The following is a 21150-nucleotide window of genomic DNA, read 5'->3' as shown; positions in this document are numbered from 1 at the left end:
GTGTTTGACTTTTAGGTGATTTTTTGAGCGATCATGGGTGATATATGTTGCTGGTCTGCCCTAACCCCACTTTTCCCATAAGCCCCATTATTTCTATTAAGTGAGGTTTCTCTGGAACACAATAATGGCGTTTTAGGAAAACTAGAGAGACTAGATGGGCTTGGATTGTTTTCTTCAGAGCAGAGAATTCTGAGGGGGGGTCATGATTGAGGGATATGGACAGGGTGAATAGAGAGCAACCTTGGTTGACGGGTTAATCACGACAGGCATAGTTTTAGAGTAAGAGGCAGAAGATTCAGAGGGGATTTGGGAAAAGCTTTTTCACTCAGCAAGTGGTGGGAACCTGGAATGCACTGCCTGGGAAGGTAGTGGAGGCGGGAAACCTTACAACTTCAAAAAGAATTTGCATGAGCACATTCAAGGATATAGGACAAGTGCAGGAGATTCATATTAACATGCTTTCACTAGTAGTAATATCGGTACAAACTTGATGTACTGAACGGCCTTTTCTGCAGTGTATGAATTTATAATTTTGTTAGCTTACAATAAGCTACAGAAGGGAAATACAGAATGTACATTGAAAATATGAACACTAAATTGAGTTTTAGTGTTGATTGGCATCATTATATCACATGTATTCTCATTCCTTTCATCGCCACTCTTATCTTGGATGTGGTTTTACTGTGTGCTGATATTTTTTTCTGTAATTTAAGAATGTTAATTGTAGTATTAGTTCAAAGAAAAATAAAGATGGGTACAGACTTGTCAGCTCAGAGATTTTGTTCATTATAATTTTGCTTAGACTTTGGTGACCTTTATATCCTTTGTCTTTTTGTTTCACCTTCAGAAAGAATATTTATCTATCAATTTCTCTCATTAAACTTGAGCTTTTCTTTTTTCGCAAAATCTTTGAGTATTATCCTTTAATCCTGCTGTGTAATAATGCAAAATTTCTGGAAGATAGTTGTGTTATACCTTTTTTATGAGCATTTATTCAAAAAAGAAATGAGAATTTGAGTGCTTTACCTTAAGCCTTACCAATTAGATTCAGTAATTGTTTATAATGGGTGTCCCTGGACTTCGGGACAGGTTTTACATTCATGTTGTAGGACCCTTAATCAAAATGACTACTGATTTCTAATTTGACCTTGGAGGATATGGCTGATACTATGAAGCAAAATTGTTAACCGTTTCTAGTAGTCAGACTCCTGGTTTGATGAATGCCATTGTTTCTGATTCTGAAAACTGACTGGAGTAATCAAGAGGTAAATGATGGCATTTACTTTTTTATTTTGAGAAGTAGCAAGCTGGAGAAGTTTAGTGAAAAAATTCAAGTGTGTAATTGACATAGGTACATTCTCACTGAAGAATGCTTCAAAACAATGGAGAAGTAAAGTCGGAATCGAAGGTAAATACCGTCATAAAGGACACAGCAGTTGCAGTCATAGGGAGTAGTGAAGGTATGGATAGATTTGTAGATACCAATGTGCAATGAAATGAAAATAGATCTAATGAGGAAGAATTATGAGACATGACATTGTGTACATAGCTGCACCTGGAGTTCTCTGAAGATGTAACAGAGGATTGTTGAGAGTAATGGCATTATGTGATACAGTATCACACAACAGACTTAAGAAACATCAGCTCGTGGAATAAAAAGGTTAGCAGCAACATGGATACCAAATTGGCTGAGTGGTTCATTTGAGGCACTCAAGTGAGTGTTGATGAAAATTTAAACAGAAATGTCACGTGCAGTTTTTTTGAGAAAGGGTAGAAGAATTGCTCTGTCTTGATGGGTGGAGGGAAGCAGCACAGACACAATGGGCCAAATTGCCACCTCCTACATCAAGTAACAGTTTGGTGATTCTGCAAACAGTATTGTGGAGTAGGGACCAAAAGACCATAGTAATAGCTGAGATCTGGGTCGGAAGTTCAGCTCAGATTTGAACAAACTTAAAACTTGTATCATGTTGGCTTTCAGCCTAAATTAGCATTTGTGGAGGTGATGGAATTGGGATGCAGGATGTATTTGTACTTTTTAGCATTTGTTTGTATTTGTTGTGGGCTCAGCAGATTGTCATTGATCTTTCGACAAATAGGTCAATGCTGAATGAGGGCCTCAGCTGTGCTATTGTATTCTATCTCCCATGACATGAATGCTAGCTTTGCATGCACCTTCCTAACTGCCAACAGAACCTGCAAGTTAACCTTAGGAGAATCCTGAACTAGAACTCACAAATCCCTGTGTGTTTCAGATTTCCAAGGTGTTTCCCTGTTTAGAAAATTGTCTACACCTCTTTCTTCTTACCAAAGTGCGTAACCTCACACTTTCCCACATTGTATTCCATCTGCCACTTCTTTGCCCATTCTCCTAACCTGTCCAAATCCTTCCGCAGCCTCTCTGCTTCTTCAACACTATCTATCCCTCCAGCTATCTTTGTGTCATCTGCAAACTTAGCAACAATGCCTTCAGTTCTTTCATCCAGATTGTTAATGTATAACATGAATAGTTGTGGTCTCAACACGAGCTCTTGAGGGACTCCACTAGTCACAGCTGCTATGCTGAAAAAGGCCCCTTTATCCCCACTGTCTGCCTTCTGCCAGTCAGCCAATCCACTATCCATTCTGAAGATGGGTCACTCGACCCGAAACATTAACTCTGATTTCTCTCCACAGATACTGCCAGACCTGCTGAGCTTTTCCAGCAATTTCTGTTTTTGTCTCTATCCATGCCAGTACCTTTCCCCTAACACCATGGGCTCTTTTCTCATTTGGTTGTTACCTCCTCAAAGAATTTTTATTGTGCTATGCCTTCGTTTTGGACGAATAAGACTGACGTGTCTGCTCCCAATAATGTTACATCTGCATCACGTAATTTTTATTGATATCAGAGTAATCTTTTGTTGCTCTTGGTACACTAGGGAACTACTTTCATGTAGTCTTTGATCTCCTTGGTGAATTGTTACAAATTTTGGATTGACAACATATTTAGTTAAGACTTTGATTAAAATGTATAGATGATGTAATTGGAAAACCTGTTTTGCAAATCTCTTTTTTTTCTGTGGTTAGCAATGTGATTAAAGAATAATGTATGACTTGCTATGAATTCATAAACATTGAATTTGCACACTTTAAATTTGTAGGGTACATTTGCGTAATTCCATATTATTTCCATACTGTATTAACAGTAGATAAAGTCAATATGAGTGGTTCATCAAAATCTATCAGATGTATATAGCTGAAATCTTAGCAAATTTATCAAATGTCACTCTTCTAAAATTCAGGATAGATGTCTATAGATGTTTAGCAACTAATGTTTTAGTTTCTTGCTTCTCCTGTTCGCAGCCATTACGTTATTTCAGATCTTCACTGAGCATAATAGCTTGGAATCATGAACTGTTGCTAATGCTCCATTTGATGGCTTTGAAATGTAAGCGTATGATGGTTGTGTTTAGTAATTCCATTAGGACTTAACTGCTGGAATTGATGGATGTGCTGGCTCGATATGTGAGAGTGGGTGAGGTTGAAGTGGTCTGGCTTTTGAAGAAGTAGCATGTTTTGGCAAATTTCCAAAGTAAATGAAATGCAGAAGTAAATTGACTGTTGTGGTTGTGGGTTGGTTTGAAGAGCTGAAAGACCATCTGAACCTGATTTCTAGTTCCAGTGGTTTTACCTATGGTTGAAAATGACCTTTAACAACTCAGCAGATATTGACAGCATTCATATTAAATCACAGATGCTCATTCCTTGAAGTCCAGTGAGATGAGGTGGAGAAGTTATGATCTTGAATATCAGTACCAGGAACCATTGACCAAGCCTGGGGTTTGTCTTCTACAACTGGAGGATGACTGGCAGAGGGTAGGGAATAAAGGGTTTTTTCCTTTTGATGGTAGCCAGTAACTGCAATGAACCACACTGCAAATTGGAGGAACAACACTTCCTCTTCCACCTGGATAGCCAACAGCCTGGAGGACTCAACATTGAGTCCTCCAGTTTCAAATAACCTCCCTTCCCTTCTCTTCCCCCCCCCCCCCCCCCTCCACACACACCCTTCCCAGCCTCTCCCCCTCCTTTCCACTCCACCCAGCCACCTACCGGATTCCAGCAGGAGGCTGGAAGAACACAGCAAGCCAGGCAACATCAGGAGGTGGAGAAGTCGACTTTTCAAGTCCTCTTCTTTAGGACTGGTAGTGAGTGTAAGGGGAGTTGCAGATAAAGCGGGTGGTGAGGCATGGTGGTGAAGTAGGGATAGGTAAAGAAAGGTGGATGGTATGACCCAACTGGTCACTGGGAGGAATGAATCTGGTAGGTGGCTTGGTGGAGTGGAAAGGAGGGGGAGAGGCTGGGAAGAGTGTGTTGGGGGGGGGGGGGGGTGGGGAGGGAGGGGGAGGGAAGGGAAGGTGGTGGAGATGGCGACTAATGATCCTCTAGATGTGGATACTGGTGGAATGGTAGGTAAGGACAAGGTGTCCCTATTGCAGTTGTAGGAGGGCCAAAGTGCGGGAGATGGTTTGGACCTGGCAGAGGGCCCTGTCAACAATGGGGAATCCTTGGTTGAGAAAGTCGTAATTTGGAGGTGCCACTGTTGGACTGGACTATAACCTGTTGTGTGATTTTTAACTTGGTTGGGGAAGAAGGTGAACATTTTGGAAGTTCAACAAGAGATTTCCCTTCACGGATGCTGCCTGACCTGCTGAGCTTTTCCAGCAATTTCTGTTTTTGTTTCTGATTTACAGCATCGACAGTTTTTATTTAGGCTGTAGATGCACTTGGACAGGCTAGCAAATGGACTACAATGTGGGAAAGTGAGATGTTATGCACTAAATAAAAACCAAAGGGATTGCAGATGCTGAAAATCAGAAAAACCATCAGGACTGATGGTGATGGCGATTTCCCCCCCAAACCACTGCCTCCAAGTTGATTGTCCCCTAGCTCCACAAACTTTGTGAATTTTTGAAAGGAGGTAGAAACAAACAGGATTGCCCCGGCTGACCCATTGTTTCAGCCTGCTCTTGTCCCACAGAACTCATCTCTTCCCACCTTAACTTTGGTCTTTTCTCCCCACTCCAATCCCTGCCTACTTATATCAGAGATTCCTTTTATGCTTTACGCCAATTTGGGAATTTCCAGTTTGTGGGCTCCATCTGCCTCTGCGTTACCATGGAGGGGCAATCCCTTTACATGTCCATCCCCCATCAGGATGGTCTCCGGGCTCTCCGTGTCTTCCTGGAACAAAGGCCTGAAGTGTCCCCACCCAATACCACTTTGAACTTGAGAATATAACTATAAGAAAGTTCTGGAATTTTCTTATGAAAAAACTGAAACCAACTTGCCAATTCTAAAAGATAAGAGACAACAAACAATCCAGGTCTTTTTCTATATATAATTTCAGTTACATCACACTGTAAACTTTTGCCATATGTTCTGTGTCCTATGTTCTGGTACTCCACAACCACCTGATGAAGGAGTAGGGCTCCGAAAGCTAGTGCTTCCAAATAAACTTGTTGGACTATAACCTGGTACAGCTGTGATTGTGTAATTTTTAGCTTTGTTCAACTCTTCTTCTTCTATCTCTTTGGGCTTTATCTATACCTATACCCCTCCCCCCACTCTATCTTTTGCATGTCAACTGACATTTTCCTAGCTGCCATCAGTTCTGAGGAAGGGTCACTGGACTCAAAAGATTAACTTTGATTTCTCTTTGCAGATGCTGCCAAAGCTGCTGAGCTTTTCCAGCAACTTCAGTTTTTGTTTGCGATGTTATACACTTTGATAGGAAGAAGAGGCAAATACTATTTTCTAAATGGGGATAAGCTTCAGAAATGTGAGGTACAAAGGAAGTTCTAGTTCAGGATTCTCTGAAGGTTAATGTGCAGGTTGAGTTGGCAGTTAAGAAGGTAAATGCAATACCAGCATTCATTTCAAGAGGGCTAGAATACAAGAGCAGAGATGCACTGCTAAGGCTGGATGAGGCTCTGGTCAGACCATATTTGGAATGTTGCATACATATTTTGGGTCCTATAATTAAGGAGGAATGTGCTGGTGTTGGAGGGGGCCCAGAAGCAATTTACAAGAATGACTTCTGGGATGAAGAGCGTTTGAGGACTCTGGGTCTATACGTCATGGATGAAGATGGAAATCTAGTTGAAACTTACAGAATATTGAGAGGCCTGGATAGACTGGACGTGGAGAAGACCTGAGGACACTGCCTCGGAGTGTAGGGACAATCTTTTAGAACTGAGATGAAAAGGAATTTCCTAAGCCAGAGGGTGGTGAATTTGTGGAACTCTTTGCCACAGAAGACTGTTTAGGCCAAGACGTTGAGTGTATTTAAGACAGAGATGGTTCTTGATGAGTAATGATATCAAGGCTTATGGGGAGAAGATAGGAGAATCAAGTTGAGAAACATCAGCGAATTGAATGATGGAGCAGACGCAATGGGCTTCACGGCCTAATTCTTCTATATCTGATTGTCTCGGGGATAGAATTGTCTGAGGTACACATCTCCAACTCCTCCAGACTGCATTTGTGGTTTGTAGTTGTGATTGGAAATGTTAATTTCTGGTTTCACTTATTGTGAGTTGTGGTTAGCATATTTTTGTTGGAGGCCTAAGGTATAATCAAAACCCATTCTACTCTCAAGGTTTGTGTGTTTTTGTTGTAGGGGGTGCCTTCATACTCGGTTACCAAAAAAAACACTTTGTGGAAACCAATTTGTTAATTTTAAGCTTTTTTTTGTAAGGTATTAAACCCAGTGTGATCTAGAATTAGTGGCATGATCACATCTAGTATGTAATCCAGGACAGTCGAACATTCATGCGGAGTTTGGATCTAGTGATACAAGTCACGAGACATCATCTTCAGGAGAAATTGGAGCACTGTTTTTATTTTTTATTTGCAGGATGTATTTCTGGTAAACTGAGCATTTATTGCCCAACTGAGAAGGGTCGTTAAGGTGGCTGATGAGCCATTCTCTTGACTATATCTGACTAGCTTGCTGGGCATGTTGGAGGAGTGTTAGAAGGAAGCTCATTGTTGAGTTTCCTCATAAGTAAAGAGTGCATCCTTTTCTTAGAATAGTAATTAAAAGTAATTGTTCTCTCAAAGGAAAAGTAAAACAAAAAAGTTCTGAAGATAAAGAATTTGGAGAATCTTCATAAGAGGTGTAGAGATGACAAAGTTCAGCAAGGCAAAAAAAAAAATTTGTTTTTTTAAAAATTATTCTTGTGTCCATCATTAGGGAGGGAGCACTGAGCGTGGCAAGTATGCAGAATTTACTCTGGGTGGGGAACCTCAATGTCCACTTTTTAAAAAAAAGTGGTTCGGCAGTATCACTAGTGATCAAGCTGACTGGGTCCTAAAGGAGATAGCTGCAGGGCCGGATCTGTGGCAGGTGGTGAGGTAGTCACCAAGAGGGAAAACCTATTTGACCTCATCCTCACCAGTATGCCTGTCACGGATGCATCTGTTCATACCAGATTGGTAAAAGTGACCACTGCCCAGTCTTTGTGGAGACTAAGTCCTGTTATCACGGTGAGGATACCCTTCATTATGCTGTGTAGCACCGTCACCGTGCTAAATGAGACAGACCTCTAACAGATCTAGCAACTGAAGTCTGGGCATTCATAAGGCTCTGTGGGCTATCAGCAGCAGTAGAATCGTACTCCAATGCAATCTGCAACCTAAAGTTAAATACAGCTGCAGATGTTGGAAATCTGAAACAAATGAAAACAGATTGATGGAGAAACTCAGCAGGGTCTGGCAGCATTTATGAAAAGATGAACAGCTAACATTTTGAGCCCAGTGACCCTGCTTCAGAAAGGTCTTGACCTTATTGCCCAGCATATCTCCCACTCTACTACTGCCATCAAGCCAGGGGATCAACTTGGGTTCAATGGAGAATGCAGAAGGGCATGGCAGGAACACCATCAGGCATACTGAAAAATGAGGTGTCAACCTGGTAAAGCTACATCACAGGACTATTTGCGTACCAAACAGCAGAGGTAGAAGGTGATAGTTATGTGATTCCATACCCAATGGATTGGAACTAATCTCTGCAGACCGACCACATTAAGTTGTGAATCATGATTGAGAAAGCTCCATAACATTCCTTAATGGGGAGCACAACACATCAGTCCAAAATAAGGCTGAAATATTTGCATCAATCTTCAGCCAGAAGAGTAGATGGATACATCATTGCCTCCTTCAAAAGTCACTAGTATCATAAATGCCAGTCTTCAGCAGATTTGATTTACTTCACGTGATATAAAAACAGTTGGAAGCAATGAATAGTGCAAAGGCTATGGTCCCTGACAGCACTCTTGACAACAGTATTAAAGACTTGTGCTCCAGACCTTGCTGCACCCCTGCCAAATTGACCCATTCCAGTTGCAAAACTGACATCCACCTCATCATTGCATGTCCTGTAGACAAAGCAAGACAAATCCAATCTGCGAATTACCACCTAAAATGAACTTGATCATTAGTAATGTGTTGGAAAATGTCATTAACAGTGTTATTAAGCAGCAGTAACATGCTTGACCCAGTTTGGGTTCCATCAGGGCTAATCAGCTCCAAACCTCAGAGAAAGCTAGTCCATTGGGCAAAAGAGCTGAATTCCAGAGGAAGTGAGTGATTACCCTTGACAGACTGGCATCATGGAGCTCTCTCAAAATTAGAGTTAATGGAAACATGGGGGAAACTCTCTGGATGGAATCCTACCTGGCACAAAGGAGACTATGGTGTTTAGAGGTCACTCATAGAACATAGAACATAGAAAAATATAGCACAGTACAGACCCTTTGGCCCTCGAAGTTGCGCCGATCCAAGCCCACCTAACCTACACTAGCCCACTATCCTCCATATGCCTATCCAATGCCCGTTTAAATGCCCATAAAGAGGGAGAGTCCACCACTGCTACTGGCAGGGCATTCCATGAACTCACGACTCGCTAAGTAAAGAATCTACTCCTAACATCTGTCCTATACTTACCACCCCTTAATTTAAAGCTATGCCCCCTCGTAATAGCTGACTCCATACGTGGAAAAAAGTTCTCATGGTCAACCCTATCTAAACCCCTAATCATCTTGTACACCTCTATCAAGTCACCCCTAAACCTTCTTTTCTCCAATGAAAACAGCCCCAAGTGCCTCAGCCTTTCCTCATACGATCTTCCTACCATACCAGGCAATATCCTGGTAAACCTCTTCTGCACCCGTTCTAGTGCCTCCACATCCTTCCTATAGTATGTTGACCAAAACTGCACACAATACTCCAGATGCGGCCGCACCAGAGTCTTATACAACTGCAACATGACCTCAGAAATCCAGAACTCAATTCCTTTAGCAATAAAAGCCAGTACGCCATATGCCTTCTTCACCACACTATTTACCTAGGTGGCAACTTTCAGAGATCTGTGTACATGGACACCAAGATCCCTCTGCTCATCCACACTACCAAGTATCCGACCATTAGCCCAGTACCCCATCTTTTTGTTACTCATACCAAAGTGAATCACCTCACACTTACCCACATTGAACTCCATTTGCCACCTTTCTGCCCAGCTCTGCAGCTTATCTATATCCCGCTGTAACCTGCCACATCCTTCCTCATTGTCAACAACTCCACTGACTTTCGTATCATCCGCAAACTTTCTCACCCAACCTTCTAGCCCCTCCTCCAGGTCATTTATAAAAATGACAAACACCAATGGTCCCAAAACAGATCCTTGCGGAACACCGCTAGTAACTGCACTCCAAGATGAACTTTTGCCATCAACTACTACCCTCTGTCTTCTTCCAGCCAGCCAATTCCTAATCCAAACCTCCAACTCACCCTTAATGCCATACCTCCGTATTTTTTGCAGTAGCCTACCATGGGGAACCTTATCAAACGCCTTACTAAAATCCATATACACCACATCTACCGCTTTGCCCTCGTCCACATCCTTAGTCACCTTCTCAAAGAATTCAATAAGGTTTGTGAGGCACAATCTGCCCTTCACAAAATCATGCTGACTATCCTTGATCACATTATTCCTATCCAGATGTTCATAAATCCTATCCCTTACAATTCTCTCTAAGACTTTGCCCACAACAGAAGTGAGGCTGACCGGCCTATAGTTACTAGGGTTATCCCTACTCCCCTTCTTGAACAAGGGAACCACATTTGCTATCCTCCAGTCTTCTGGCACTATTCCTGTAGATAACGAGGACATAAAAATCAAGGCCAATGGCTCTGCAATCTCCTCCCTTGCTTCCCAGAGAATCCTAGGATAAATGCCATCAGGCCCAGGGGACTTATCTATTTTCACCCTTTCCAGAATTTCCAACACCTCTTCCCTACATACCTCAAAGCCATCCATTCTAATTAATTGTGACTCAGTATTTACATTGGCAACAATGTCCTGTTCCTGAGTGAATACTGACGAAAAGTATTCATTCAGTGTCTCCCCAATCGCTTCAGCCTCCACACGCAACTTCCCACTACTATCCTTGACTGGACCTATTCCTACCCTAGTCATTCTTTTATTCCTGACATACCTATAGAAAGCCTTTGGGTTTTCCCTAATCCTACCAACTAAGGACTTTTCATGTCCCCTCCTTGCTGCTCTAAACTCTCTCTTCAGATCCTTCCTGGCTGCCTTATAACTCTCAATCGCCCCAATTGAACCTTCATGCCTCATCTTTACATAGGTCGCTCTCTTCCCTTTAACAAGGGATTCCAATTCCTTATTAAACCACGGCTCCCTCACACGACCCTTTCCTCCCTGCCTGACAGGTATATACTTATCAAGAACACTCAATAGTTGCTCCTTGAACAAGTTCCACATATCAATTGCTCCCTTGCCTTGAAGCCTACTTTTCCAAGCCACGCATCCTAAGTCGTGCCTCACTGCATCATAATTTCCCTGCCCCCAGCTATAACTCTTGCCCTGCAATGCACACTTATCCCTCTCCATCACTAGAGTAAAAGTCACCGAATTGTGGTCACTGTCCCCAAAGTGCTCACCTACCTCCAATTCTAACATCTGGCCTGGTTCGTTACCCAGAACCAAATCCAGTATGGCCTCACCTCTTTTTGGCCTGTCTACATATTGTGTCAGGAAACCCTCCTGCACACATTGGACAAACACCGACCCATCTAACGAACTCGAGCTATAGCTTTCCCAGTCAATATCAGGAAAGTTAAAGTCCCCCATAACAACCACCCTATTACTTTCACTCTTCTCCTGAATCATCCTCGCAATCCTTTTTTCTACGTCTCTAGGACTATTAGGAGGCCTGTAGAAAACTCCTAACGGGATGACCTCACCTTTCCTATTCCTAAACCTCAGCCCAAACTACCTCAGATGGTGAGTCTTCATCCATCATCCTTTCCACCGCTGTAATACTATCTTTGACAAGCAATGCCACACCTCCCCCTCTTTTACCCCCACCTCTGACCCTACTAAAACATTTAAACCTTGGAACCTGCAACAGCCAATCCTGTCCCTGTTCTACCCATGTCTCCGTAATAGCCACAACATCGAAATCCCAGGTACCAACCCACGCTGCAAGTTCACCTACCTTATTTCGTATACTTCTTGCACTGATGTATACACACTTCAAGCCACCTTCCTGTTTACAGGCACCCTCCTTCGAGATTGATGCCATGTTCCTAACCTCCCTACACTCCAGGTCCTGCACCCTAAAGCTACAGTCTAGGTTCCCATGCCCCTGCAGAGTTAGTTTAAACCCCCCCCAAGAGCACTAGCAAACCTCCCCCCAAGGATACTGGTGCCCCTCAGGTTCAGGTGTAGACCATCCTGTTTATAGAGGTCCCACCTTCCCCAGAAAGAGCCCCAGTTATCCAGATACCGGAATCCCTCCCTCCTGCACCATCCCTGTAGCCACGCATTTAACTGCTCTCTCCCTATTCCTCGACTCTCTATCATGTGGCACGGGTAACAAACCAGAGACAACAACTCTGTTCGTTCTAACTCTGAGTTTACAACCTAGCTCCATGAAAGCCTGCCGAACATCCTCATCCCTCTTCCTACCTATGTCGTTGGTGCCAATGTGGACCACGACTTCGGGCTGCTCCCCCTCCCCCTTAAGGACCCGGAAAACACGATCAAAGACATCACGTACCCTTGCACCTGGGAGGCAACATACCAAATGTGAGTCTCTCTCGCCCCCACAAAACCGCCTATCTGTGCCCCGAACTATCGAGTCCCCAATAACTATTTCTCTGCTCTTCTCCACCCTTCCCTTCTGAGCAACGGGGACAGGCTCCGTGCCAGAGGCCTGAACCCCATTGCTTACCCCTGGTAAGTCGTCCCCCCACCAATTATCCAAAATGGTATACTTGTTCTTGAGGGGAACAGCCGCAGGGGGTCCCTGCACTGGCTGCTTCCTCCCAGTCCCCCTCGCTGTCACCCATCTGTCTACAATCTTTGGAGTAACTACTTCCCTAAAGCTCCGATCTATGACCCCCTCTGCCTCCCGAATGATCCTAAGTTCATCCAACTCCAGCTCCAGTTCCCTAACACGGTCTTGGAGGAGCTGCAGATGGGTGCACTTCCTACAAGTGTAATCAGCAGGGACGACCATGGCATCCCTCACCTCAAACATGTTGCAACATGTAATCTTAACTCCAGGACATGTCAGTCGCTTCTAACGGTCATGCCCTGGCCCAAACATCTTAACTGCTTCATAAAGATCTTTCCTGCATCAGAAGTTCAGAAATGGGGATGTTTGCTGATAATTAGTGTTCAGCACTATTTGTGACTCTTCAGATAATGAAGCAATCTCTGTCCAAACGCAGCAAGACCTGGTCAATACTAAGACTTGGGCTGACAAGCAGCAAGTAGAATTTAGGCCAGATTAATGCCAGGCAGTGATGAAGGATGCTGTTAAACTGGAAGGGATGCAAAAAATGTTTGCATAAATGTTACCAAAACTGGAGGGTTTGAGTTATAAGGAGAGGTTGGATAGGCTGGACTTTTTTTCCCCTGGAGCATTGGAGGCTGAGGGGTGACCTCATAGAAGTTCATAAAATCTTGAGGGACATAGATAAGGTGAATAGCCAAGGTCTTTTCCCTGGGGTAGGGGGAGTCCAAAACTAGAGGGCATAGGTTGAGGTGAGAGGGGAAAGATTTAAAAGGGGCAATGTTTTCACACAGAGGGTGATGTGTATTTAGAAATGGTAGAGGTGGGTACAGTTTCAAAATCCAAGAGACATTTGGATAGGTAACTGATAAGAAAGGTTTAGAGGGATGTGGGCCAAACACGGGCAAAAACTGGTCACTGTGGATTAGTTGGGCCAAAGGGTCTGTTTACCTTCTGGATGACTCTGACTGTATCTCAATTAAGTGTCTAGCCATTGCCCTTTGACATTCAATGGCATTGCCATCACTGAATCCCCCACAAACAATGTCCTGAGGGGTTAGTATGACCCAAAAATTAAATTGGACTGGTCATACAAATTTAGCGAATGCAAGAGCAGGTAAGAGTTTAGGAGTTTTGCAGTAAGTGACTGACTGACGCCCCACAGTCTGCCGTTATGTACGAGCCACAAGTTAGCAGTGTGATTGAATACTCACCACTTACCTAGATGCGTACAACTCCAGCAACGCTCAAAGCTTGATGTCATCTGATACAATACAGCCTGCTCGATTGGCACCATATCCACAAGCACCCACTTCCTCCACCACTTATGCTTTGTACCATTTACAAGATGTAGTGTGAAATAGTACCTCTGAAAACCAAGATTACTGCCATCTGGAAGGACAAGGACAGCAGGTACATGGGAACATTATCCCTTGTAAATTTCCCTCCAAGCCACTCACCATCTTGACTTGGAAATATGTCACCATTCCTTCAATGTCACTGGGTCAAAAGTTTGGAACTCAGACCCTAACAGCTTTGTGGGTCTACCTACACCAAATGGACTGCAGTGATTCATTAATGCAACTCCTCACCACCACTTTCTCATGGGTGACTAGGCAATCAATGCTGCCCATCTCGCAATGACAGCATTTTATGGATTAATTTAAACAAAATTGAGAGCCAAGAGTTAATAACTGGATTGAAGCAATCCAATTTATTTTATGTAGGATTCCTTTAATAAATTTATATCCTTTTGCATTCAGTTGGAACGAGATGCCAGAAATGGCGCACTTGTGTGCTGCTCAACTGTCCTATCCATTTAAGAATCTCAAACTTATTTGGCAGATTGTTATAAAGTGCAAATGGTCTAGTTTGCTGCTGCTGATATTGTTGGACTTTTGAAGAATAGCTTTGTTGAATTTGTTAACTTCCACATTGTTTGTTAATTCCCTGTTGATGTGTGGAAATCACACTTACAGCTGTTCATGCTGTGTGCAAATGGCACATGGGAGAGAGTAAAGATAGTTATCACTGGGTATTTTCGGGCTTTTTAAGCATTTCGCATAATACATTTATCACAGCTGTGCTTTCTCTTTGCTTTACATATTGCATTTGGTATTAATGTTAGCATTGTTTGGAAGGAGATGGGTGGATGGTGGGGACTGTGGGGGAGAATGCTTTTCAGCGTATTGCTTCAGCAGGTTTCATCACCTATTCATGCATCTAGTGGATTTGAAGCTGCTGAAAAATTGCCAGATTAGAAGCAGTCATGTTGATTGTAAATTATCTGAATGAGCACCTTTATAGTTGGTGAGTTGCAAGTTGTTTTTCTACCATAAAGTAAACCTAGATTAATAAGTTTTAGGATAGTTTTCGGTGCAAAACTGGCTTATACAATCTGAGTTTTAGGTTTTCTAATGGAAATTTACTTCATTGTGTTTGCGCCCCCCTCCCCCCACCCACTTTTGCTTTATTTGCTACTAGAGGAAAGAGTAATATTGCATGGCCTAAAAATGGCATGAACTACTGGATGCCGTGATGTAATTTTGCAATGGGATTTCTGTAATTTACAGTACAAATAGTTGCATTGTCTGAATTTATCAGATGTCTTTTTTTTTGGAATAGATTCTTGCCAGAACTACACAGCAAACAGCTGGAGTATAAGCCTTTCACTGTTCGGAAGTTCTGTAGGTCCAGTGCAGAGATACAGATTAGAAGAAAATTCTGCTCTCTGTCCCTTTTTTTAAAAAAAATGCCAGCCTCTGTATTTTGTCTTATTTGGAGTTAGGAACATAACAGTTGAGTAAGCATCCAATGCGTATATCTGTGATGCAGTCTTAGTTTCAAATATAAAAGCACAGCTAGCATCAGTTTTCATATTCTACTTGCACTAAATAGGATGCTAGAAATATGGTATCCAGCTAGCCGTACGTTTACAGACCTTGGCTATGATTGATTTAACTTATTGAATTGTTGCTTCCATATGCTGATCTATGTGCATATGGACAGTTACAATACTTGAAATACCTTGATGCTGTGCTAAATGATGCTAATGAGATTAGCTTCTTAATAATAGGTTCGTGTAGGGCTGAATGCATCTGTCAGGTTAAGTAGTGCCTCCATTCTGTAGCTGCTTCGATGAGCTATTTATTGATCAGTTGATGTATTGAAGTCTGCAATATGCTTCAAGCTTGTCACTCAATTTAAAATGAAAACAGTTCAAAAGTTGAAAGTTCTTTTTCCAAAGGAGAATTGTTATGAATTTTATAAATTGGAACATAAGTAGCACAATTTCATACTTTGGGCATTCCTTCCCAAAATTGCTGAAAGCAATGACAATTTATTGACATGTGTAATATGAGCACCTTTGGTTTTATTTAAATTGTTATTATTTATGAATGAGCCTTTACTGACACCTAGCAAACTTCTTCTGTGGGTGGGGAAGAGGAGTGCCAGTGAAAGTGGAACAGAAGGAGGCCATTTGGACCATTTAGTCCATGCTGGCTCTCGAACAGTGAACGAAGCCCTATTCCACCATTTTATTCCCATAGTCTTGAAATTCCTCTTGAATTTTTAAAACATATTTCTGCTTCTACAATCCTCGTGCAGCAAGCTACAAATTGTTACAATTTTTTAAAAAATGTTCATCTAATGTCAATTATAATTATTGCCTATAACACTAAATCTGTGCGCCCTGGTCCTAAATCTATCTTAACCAAAACAAAGGTTGCACACCTCAATCAAATCTCCCCTCAATCTTGTTTGTTTCAGGGGAAAACCCCCTGCTTCAATCCAACCTTGAGATATAGTCACTCGTCCCAGGTGTCTTTGTCCTCTGCACCCTCATCCTTCTAAAATTCTGGTGACCAGAGCTGAATGCAGTACTCTAATTTTGACACTACAAGAGTTTTATATAGATTCAGCATAATGCCTCATCTCAGTCTTAAATTAACACCCCTTTAATTTAAAGACTGTGCCCTGTGGTTCTAGATTCTTCCACAAGGTGAAACATGCTCTCAGCATGTACCTTGTTAAGCCTCTTGAGAATTCATTGAGATCACCTCATTCTTCTAAACTCCAATGAGTCGAGTGCCAACCTGTTTAATCTTTACTCATAAGACAATGAATTGTATATGTATCATTTCATTCAATTAATCTCCACATAGATGTGAAGTAACAACTCCTTTAGGATTTTTGACATTTACTTTGGCTTCTTCCTTAACTGTATGCATGCAAGACATCTGGCAACTTCGCCCAGAATTGTACGCAATATTCTAAAAGTGGACTCATCAATGACCTGTACAGCTGCATGTACTGATCAAGGAATGCAAGCATGCCAAATGCTTTCTTCATCACCCTGTCTACCTGCGACGCCATTTGGGTTTGAGTCATATGGAGAGGCTGAATAGGCTGCGACTTGTTTCTTGGACTGCTGGAGGCTGAGGGGTGACCTTATAGAGGTTTATAAAATCACAACTGATATGTATAGGGTAAATAGCCAAGGTCTTTTCCCTGGGGTGGGGGAATCCAGATCTAGAGGGCATAGGTTTAGGGTGAGAGGGGAAAGATATAAAAGGGACCTTAGGGGTAACCTTTTCACGCAGAGGGTGGTACATGAATGGAATGAACTGCCAGTGGGTGTGGAGGAGGTGGTTACAATTACAACACTTAAAAGGCACCTGGATGGGTATAGGAATAGGAAAGGTTTAGAGGGATATGGGCCGAATGCTGACAAGTGGGACAAGATCAGATTGGGATGTGTGTTCGGCACAGATGAGTCAGATTGAAGGGTCTGTCTTCATGCTACATGAATCTATGACTGAGCTGTTTTTGTGTATATTGCTGCTATTTATGAAATCAAAAATCCCATGCTAGCAACTCTTAATATATCCTGACATTTTCAAAGTGCGATGCAGTTGAATACCCAGGTTTTTTTCCCTTTAGAATTATGCCATTATGTCTACATTGGCCTTCTTGATCCCTTCTTCCAAAACGCTTCACCTCACAGTTACTTGGTGTTAAATTCCATCTGTGACTTAACCACCAATTCTTTGAGTTTATTTTCAGATGCAGTGGATCTTTACTATTTGCATAACTCAAAGGTTGGCATTATTGGCACATTTTACTGTTCCAATATCCAAACTATTTTTTGTATTAATAAATGATGCGTTCCTGACACGGACCCTCAGCAAACACCTTTGTCTACTGTCCTCTAGACTGAACCATCTGCTGTGACTTGCTGTTTTTCACTCTGAAGGCAAATTTCTATTTAGGCTGATGTCTATTCCATGTGACTCAATTTTGTTAACCAAGTTTACTTGTCAGAAACTTTGTTTGGTTTGATACATCTACTAAATTTCCTTAACTATAATGGAAACCAATCATATCATGATTCCATTGAGTTAAAAATGATAGGATAATTTTTTAAAAAATGAATCGGATTTCATCACAAATTTGTAGCCTCAAACCAATACGTTCAGACATGTGAGTCACCACCAATATCTCGTACACACCTGCCCCCCCAATGTGTGGTCGTTCACCACTGCCCCCCCCCCCCCCCCCCCCCCCCGAAGCCCAATTCAACCTGTGGTTATTGAAATCAATTGCAGTACCCATACAGCAACTGACCAAGAAGTATGGCCTGGGGTAGCTGTTGGGTTATATGGCTCATCTGCTTGTTAGATATACAGGCTGAACTATTGGGAAAAGCTAGCTTGATTTTATTTGAATAAAATTTTACCAATGTTAATACGTTGCTATAGAGTTTTAATCTTTTTAGATTTTCAAAGAATCATTGTACTGTTTAAATTGAGTTTAATATAATCTTCATTAATTTTGGTTTTAGTAGCTGCCACGGATCCCTCCAATGGTCCTGTCTGTGCAGTTGCAGTAGTAGCGACAGCAGCAACAACGACTGAGTTTTCTCCGCCCTCCAGCCCCAACCCTTCGAAAAAGGGAACTGCAATTAATTGGCCCTTTCCTGAAAAGATAAAATCTCCACGGACTGTGAGGAAGCTTTCAATGAAAATGAAGAAACTTCCTGAACTCAGCAGAAAATTGAGTGTTAAAGGGACTTCAAGCCATAACTGTAATGATAATCATAACTCATCACCCAAAGGCAACCATAGCTCCTCGATATCACCTGGGATTACAGCTAATGCTGCTAGTAGGAATGTCATCAGCCGTTACCATCTGGATACAAGTGTAGCATCGCAGAGCTACAAGAAAAAAAGTTCAGGAAACTCCAAATCAGCTAGCAAGGGTGGCTACCTTAGTGATGGCGATTCACCAGAACTTGTAGCTAAATCGAGTAAGCACTCCTGCGAAAACAGACCTGTGAAGGGGAACATTGCTTCAGCCTCTCATAAAACACACAGTACAGAGATTGATATTGATGCTTTCAGGCATTACAGCTTTGTGGATCAGCCTAAGTGTTCTCAATATATTTCAGGACTAATGAGTGTACATTTTTATGGTGCTGAGGATTTAAAGCCACCAAGAATTGATTCTAGAGATGTATTCTGTGCCATTCAAGTAGATTCAGTCAACAAAGCCAGGACAGCCTTATTGACGTGCAGAACCACATTTTTGGATATGGATCACACATTTAATATTGAACTAGAGAATGCACAGCATCTCAAACTCGTAGTTTTCAGCTGGGAGCCAACGCCGCGTCGGAACCGTGTGTGCTGCCATGGCACTGTTGTGCTCCCCACGCTCTTCAGGGTCTCCAAGATGCATCAATTAGCTGTTAAACTCGAGCCCAGAGGGCTCATTTATGTGAAACTGACTCTGATGGAGCAATGGGAGAACTCATTGGACAGCCCAGACGGAGAGCGGGAGCCAGTGATGTTTGGTGTTGAGGCACGAAAAGTAGTTGAGAAGGAAAATATGGGCTTGAGGGTGCCATTGTTGATGCAGAAATGTATTGTGGAAATAGAAAAGCGAGGCTGTCAGGTAAGTCCATAGTCTCTTTTCAAAATATTGTTGCAAAGTTTTGGTTTTGTAACACATGATCAGTTCTGTGCACTTGGAGAAATTGGGAGTTTATGATTCATCCCAAAGCATCAGTATGATATCAAGGCTGGACATATCAGTGCAACATTGAGAGTACCGTACTTATTGAAGGTTGGGTTAAATGTCAAATGTTAACTATCTAGGACAGTTTTAAAAAAATCCTACAGCACTCTTTAAAGGAGCCTTGAAGTTCTCCCAGTGCCCTGGTTTTCCAAAAAATAAAACTGCGCAAAAAGTCTCGATTTATGGAAATCTGTTGTTTCCATACATTGTAACAGACATTATACTTCAAAAAATCTTAAATAATTTTGCAATGTTTTGATACATCCTGAGGATGTGAAAATTGATATGTAAATGCAGTTTGAGGTGATGATAGAATGATAATACACTAGCAATTCAGTAAGTCTTAATTGATGCTCTGCGAACATGGGCTCATATCTCACAACGGCAGATAGTGGAATTTAAGTTCAATTAATTAAATCTGGATTGAAAGCTAGTTTCAGTATTGGTGTCATGAAGCTATCAATGTTGTGAAAGCCTGCCCGGTTCATTAATTTCCTTTAGGGACGAAACTTGCTGTCCTGGTGACTACATGTGAATCCAATCCACAGCCATGTGGTCAATCTTAACTGCCCTTTGAAACTATCTACTATGCCGCTCCTGTTGGCCTTGCCAGCTTTACCTGGATTCCATGAAAAATGAAGGGTCTTGGCTTGTTCTCCTTGGAGCAGAGAAGGAGAAGGGAAAATTTAAGAATTATATAAAGAGTTGTGACTGAATTGGCAGCATGCAACTCTCTTACTGGCAAAATGATTGGCAACTCAAAGACTCACATTTAGAAAACATCAGAAAAGTTAGATTTTGTCCAGCTTAGTAACGTTTGCAGAAACAAATCCCCTGTAAAGGGGATTAGATAATTATTTGAGTGTAATATTGTAGACTAATGGAAGAATGGGTACAGAATTAACTGGATAGCTGTTTCAAAATCAGGACAAAATGTAACTGAATAGCCTCCCTCCATGTGGCATGATTCTAAGTTCCTACGTCTTTCAAAGAAATTATAAAGTTTACACATTAGGGATATGAGCACAAAAATGGGTCCCTTTGTCCCTGAATTGGTGCTGGCCATGTATGCCCAAGTTATTTTTGTACCCAAACAAGCAATTGTATCACTTGCATATGGAGCATTGAAGACACTCAGTGGGAGGGCCTCAACCGGGACCTTGGGTTCATGTCACATTACAGGTGATCACCATTGCACTATACACACACACAGATATTCCTACACACACACACTCTCACATACACACGGGCACAGGTACACACAGACGCGCACACAGACACTCACACACACCCGTATAGACACACACACTCCCACACATGCACCCCCTCACAGACTTAAGACACTCTGAACTCACTACGCACACATACACACACATACACACACACACACACACACACTCACATTCACAACCCCCACCCCAGACAAACACGCACACAGACAGACAAAGACCCACATGCATATATATTTTGTGTGGTGAATTTTTTTGTACTTGCAGAGTTACATTGCACTTTGCTCAAAAACTACATACATTCATGTAGAACTCTGTGCTCAAAAACTGCATGAATTTATGTAAAACTCTGTGATTCCAATCTAAAAAGTGAGATAAATCTAAACATCAGGTCATAGACAGAGAACACAGGGGGCTAACACCTTCAACATATTGTCTAGCTATCACCATTGTTAACAGCTAACCAGAGA

General features: G+C 42.1%; 1 protein-coding gene across 3 annotated transcripts in view; it reads left to right on the top strand.

Annotated features, from left to right (window-relative positions):
- The window catches only part of syde2 (synapse defective 1, Rho GTPase, homolog 2 (C. elegans)), a 233776-nt gene that overhangs the window by 60839 nt on the left and 151787 nt on the right, over positions 1-21150 (top strand). For 2 of the 3 annotated variants that reach the window (XR_011961195.1, XM_072574846.1), the window contains exon 3: positions 18217-19328. Coding sequence is in view for 2 of the 3 variants with exons in the window: in XM_072574846.1 (XP_072430947.1) it covers positions 18217-19328 (1112 nt within the window). In the remaining variant the exon portion in view is untranslated. The remainder of the gene's footprint in view (positions 1-18216; positions 19329-21150) is intronic. The other variant, XM_072574847.1, reaches the window with a different exon arrangement.

The sequence above is a fragment of the Chiloscyllium punctatum genome, chromosome 7 (assembly GCF_047496795.1).
Source record: "Chiloscyllium punctatum isolate Juve2018m chromosome 7, sChiPun1.3, whole genome shotgun sequence".
NCBI lineage: Eukaryota > Metazoa > Chordata > Chondrichthyes > Orectolobiformes > Hemiscylliidae > Chiloscyllium > Chiloscyllium punctatum.
This window is presented reverse-complemented; position numbering and strand designations above follow the sequence as displayed.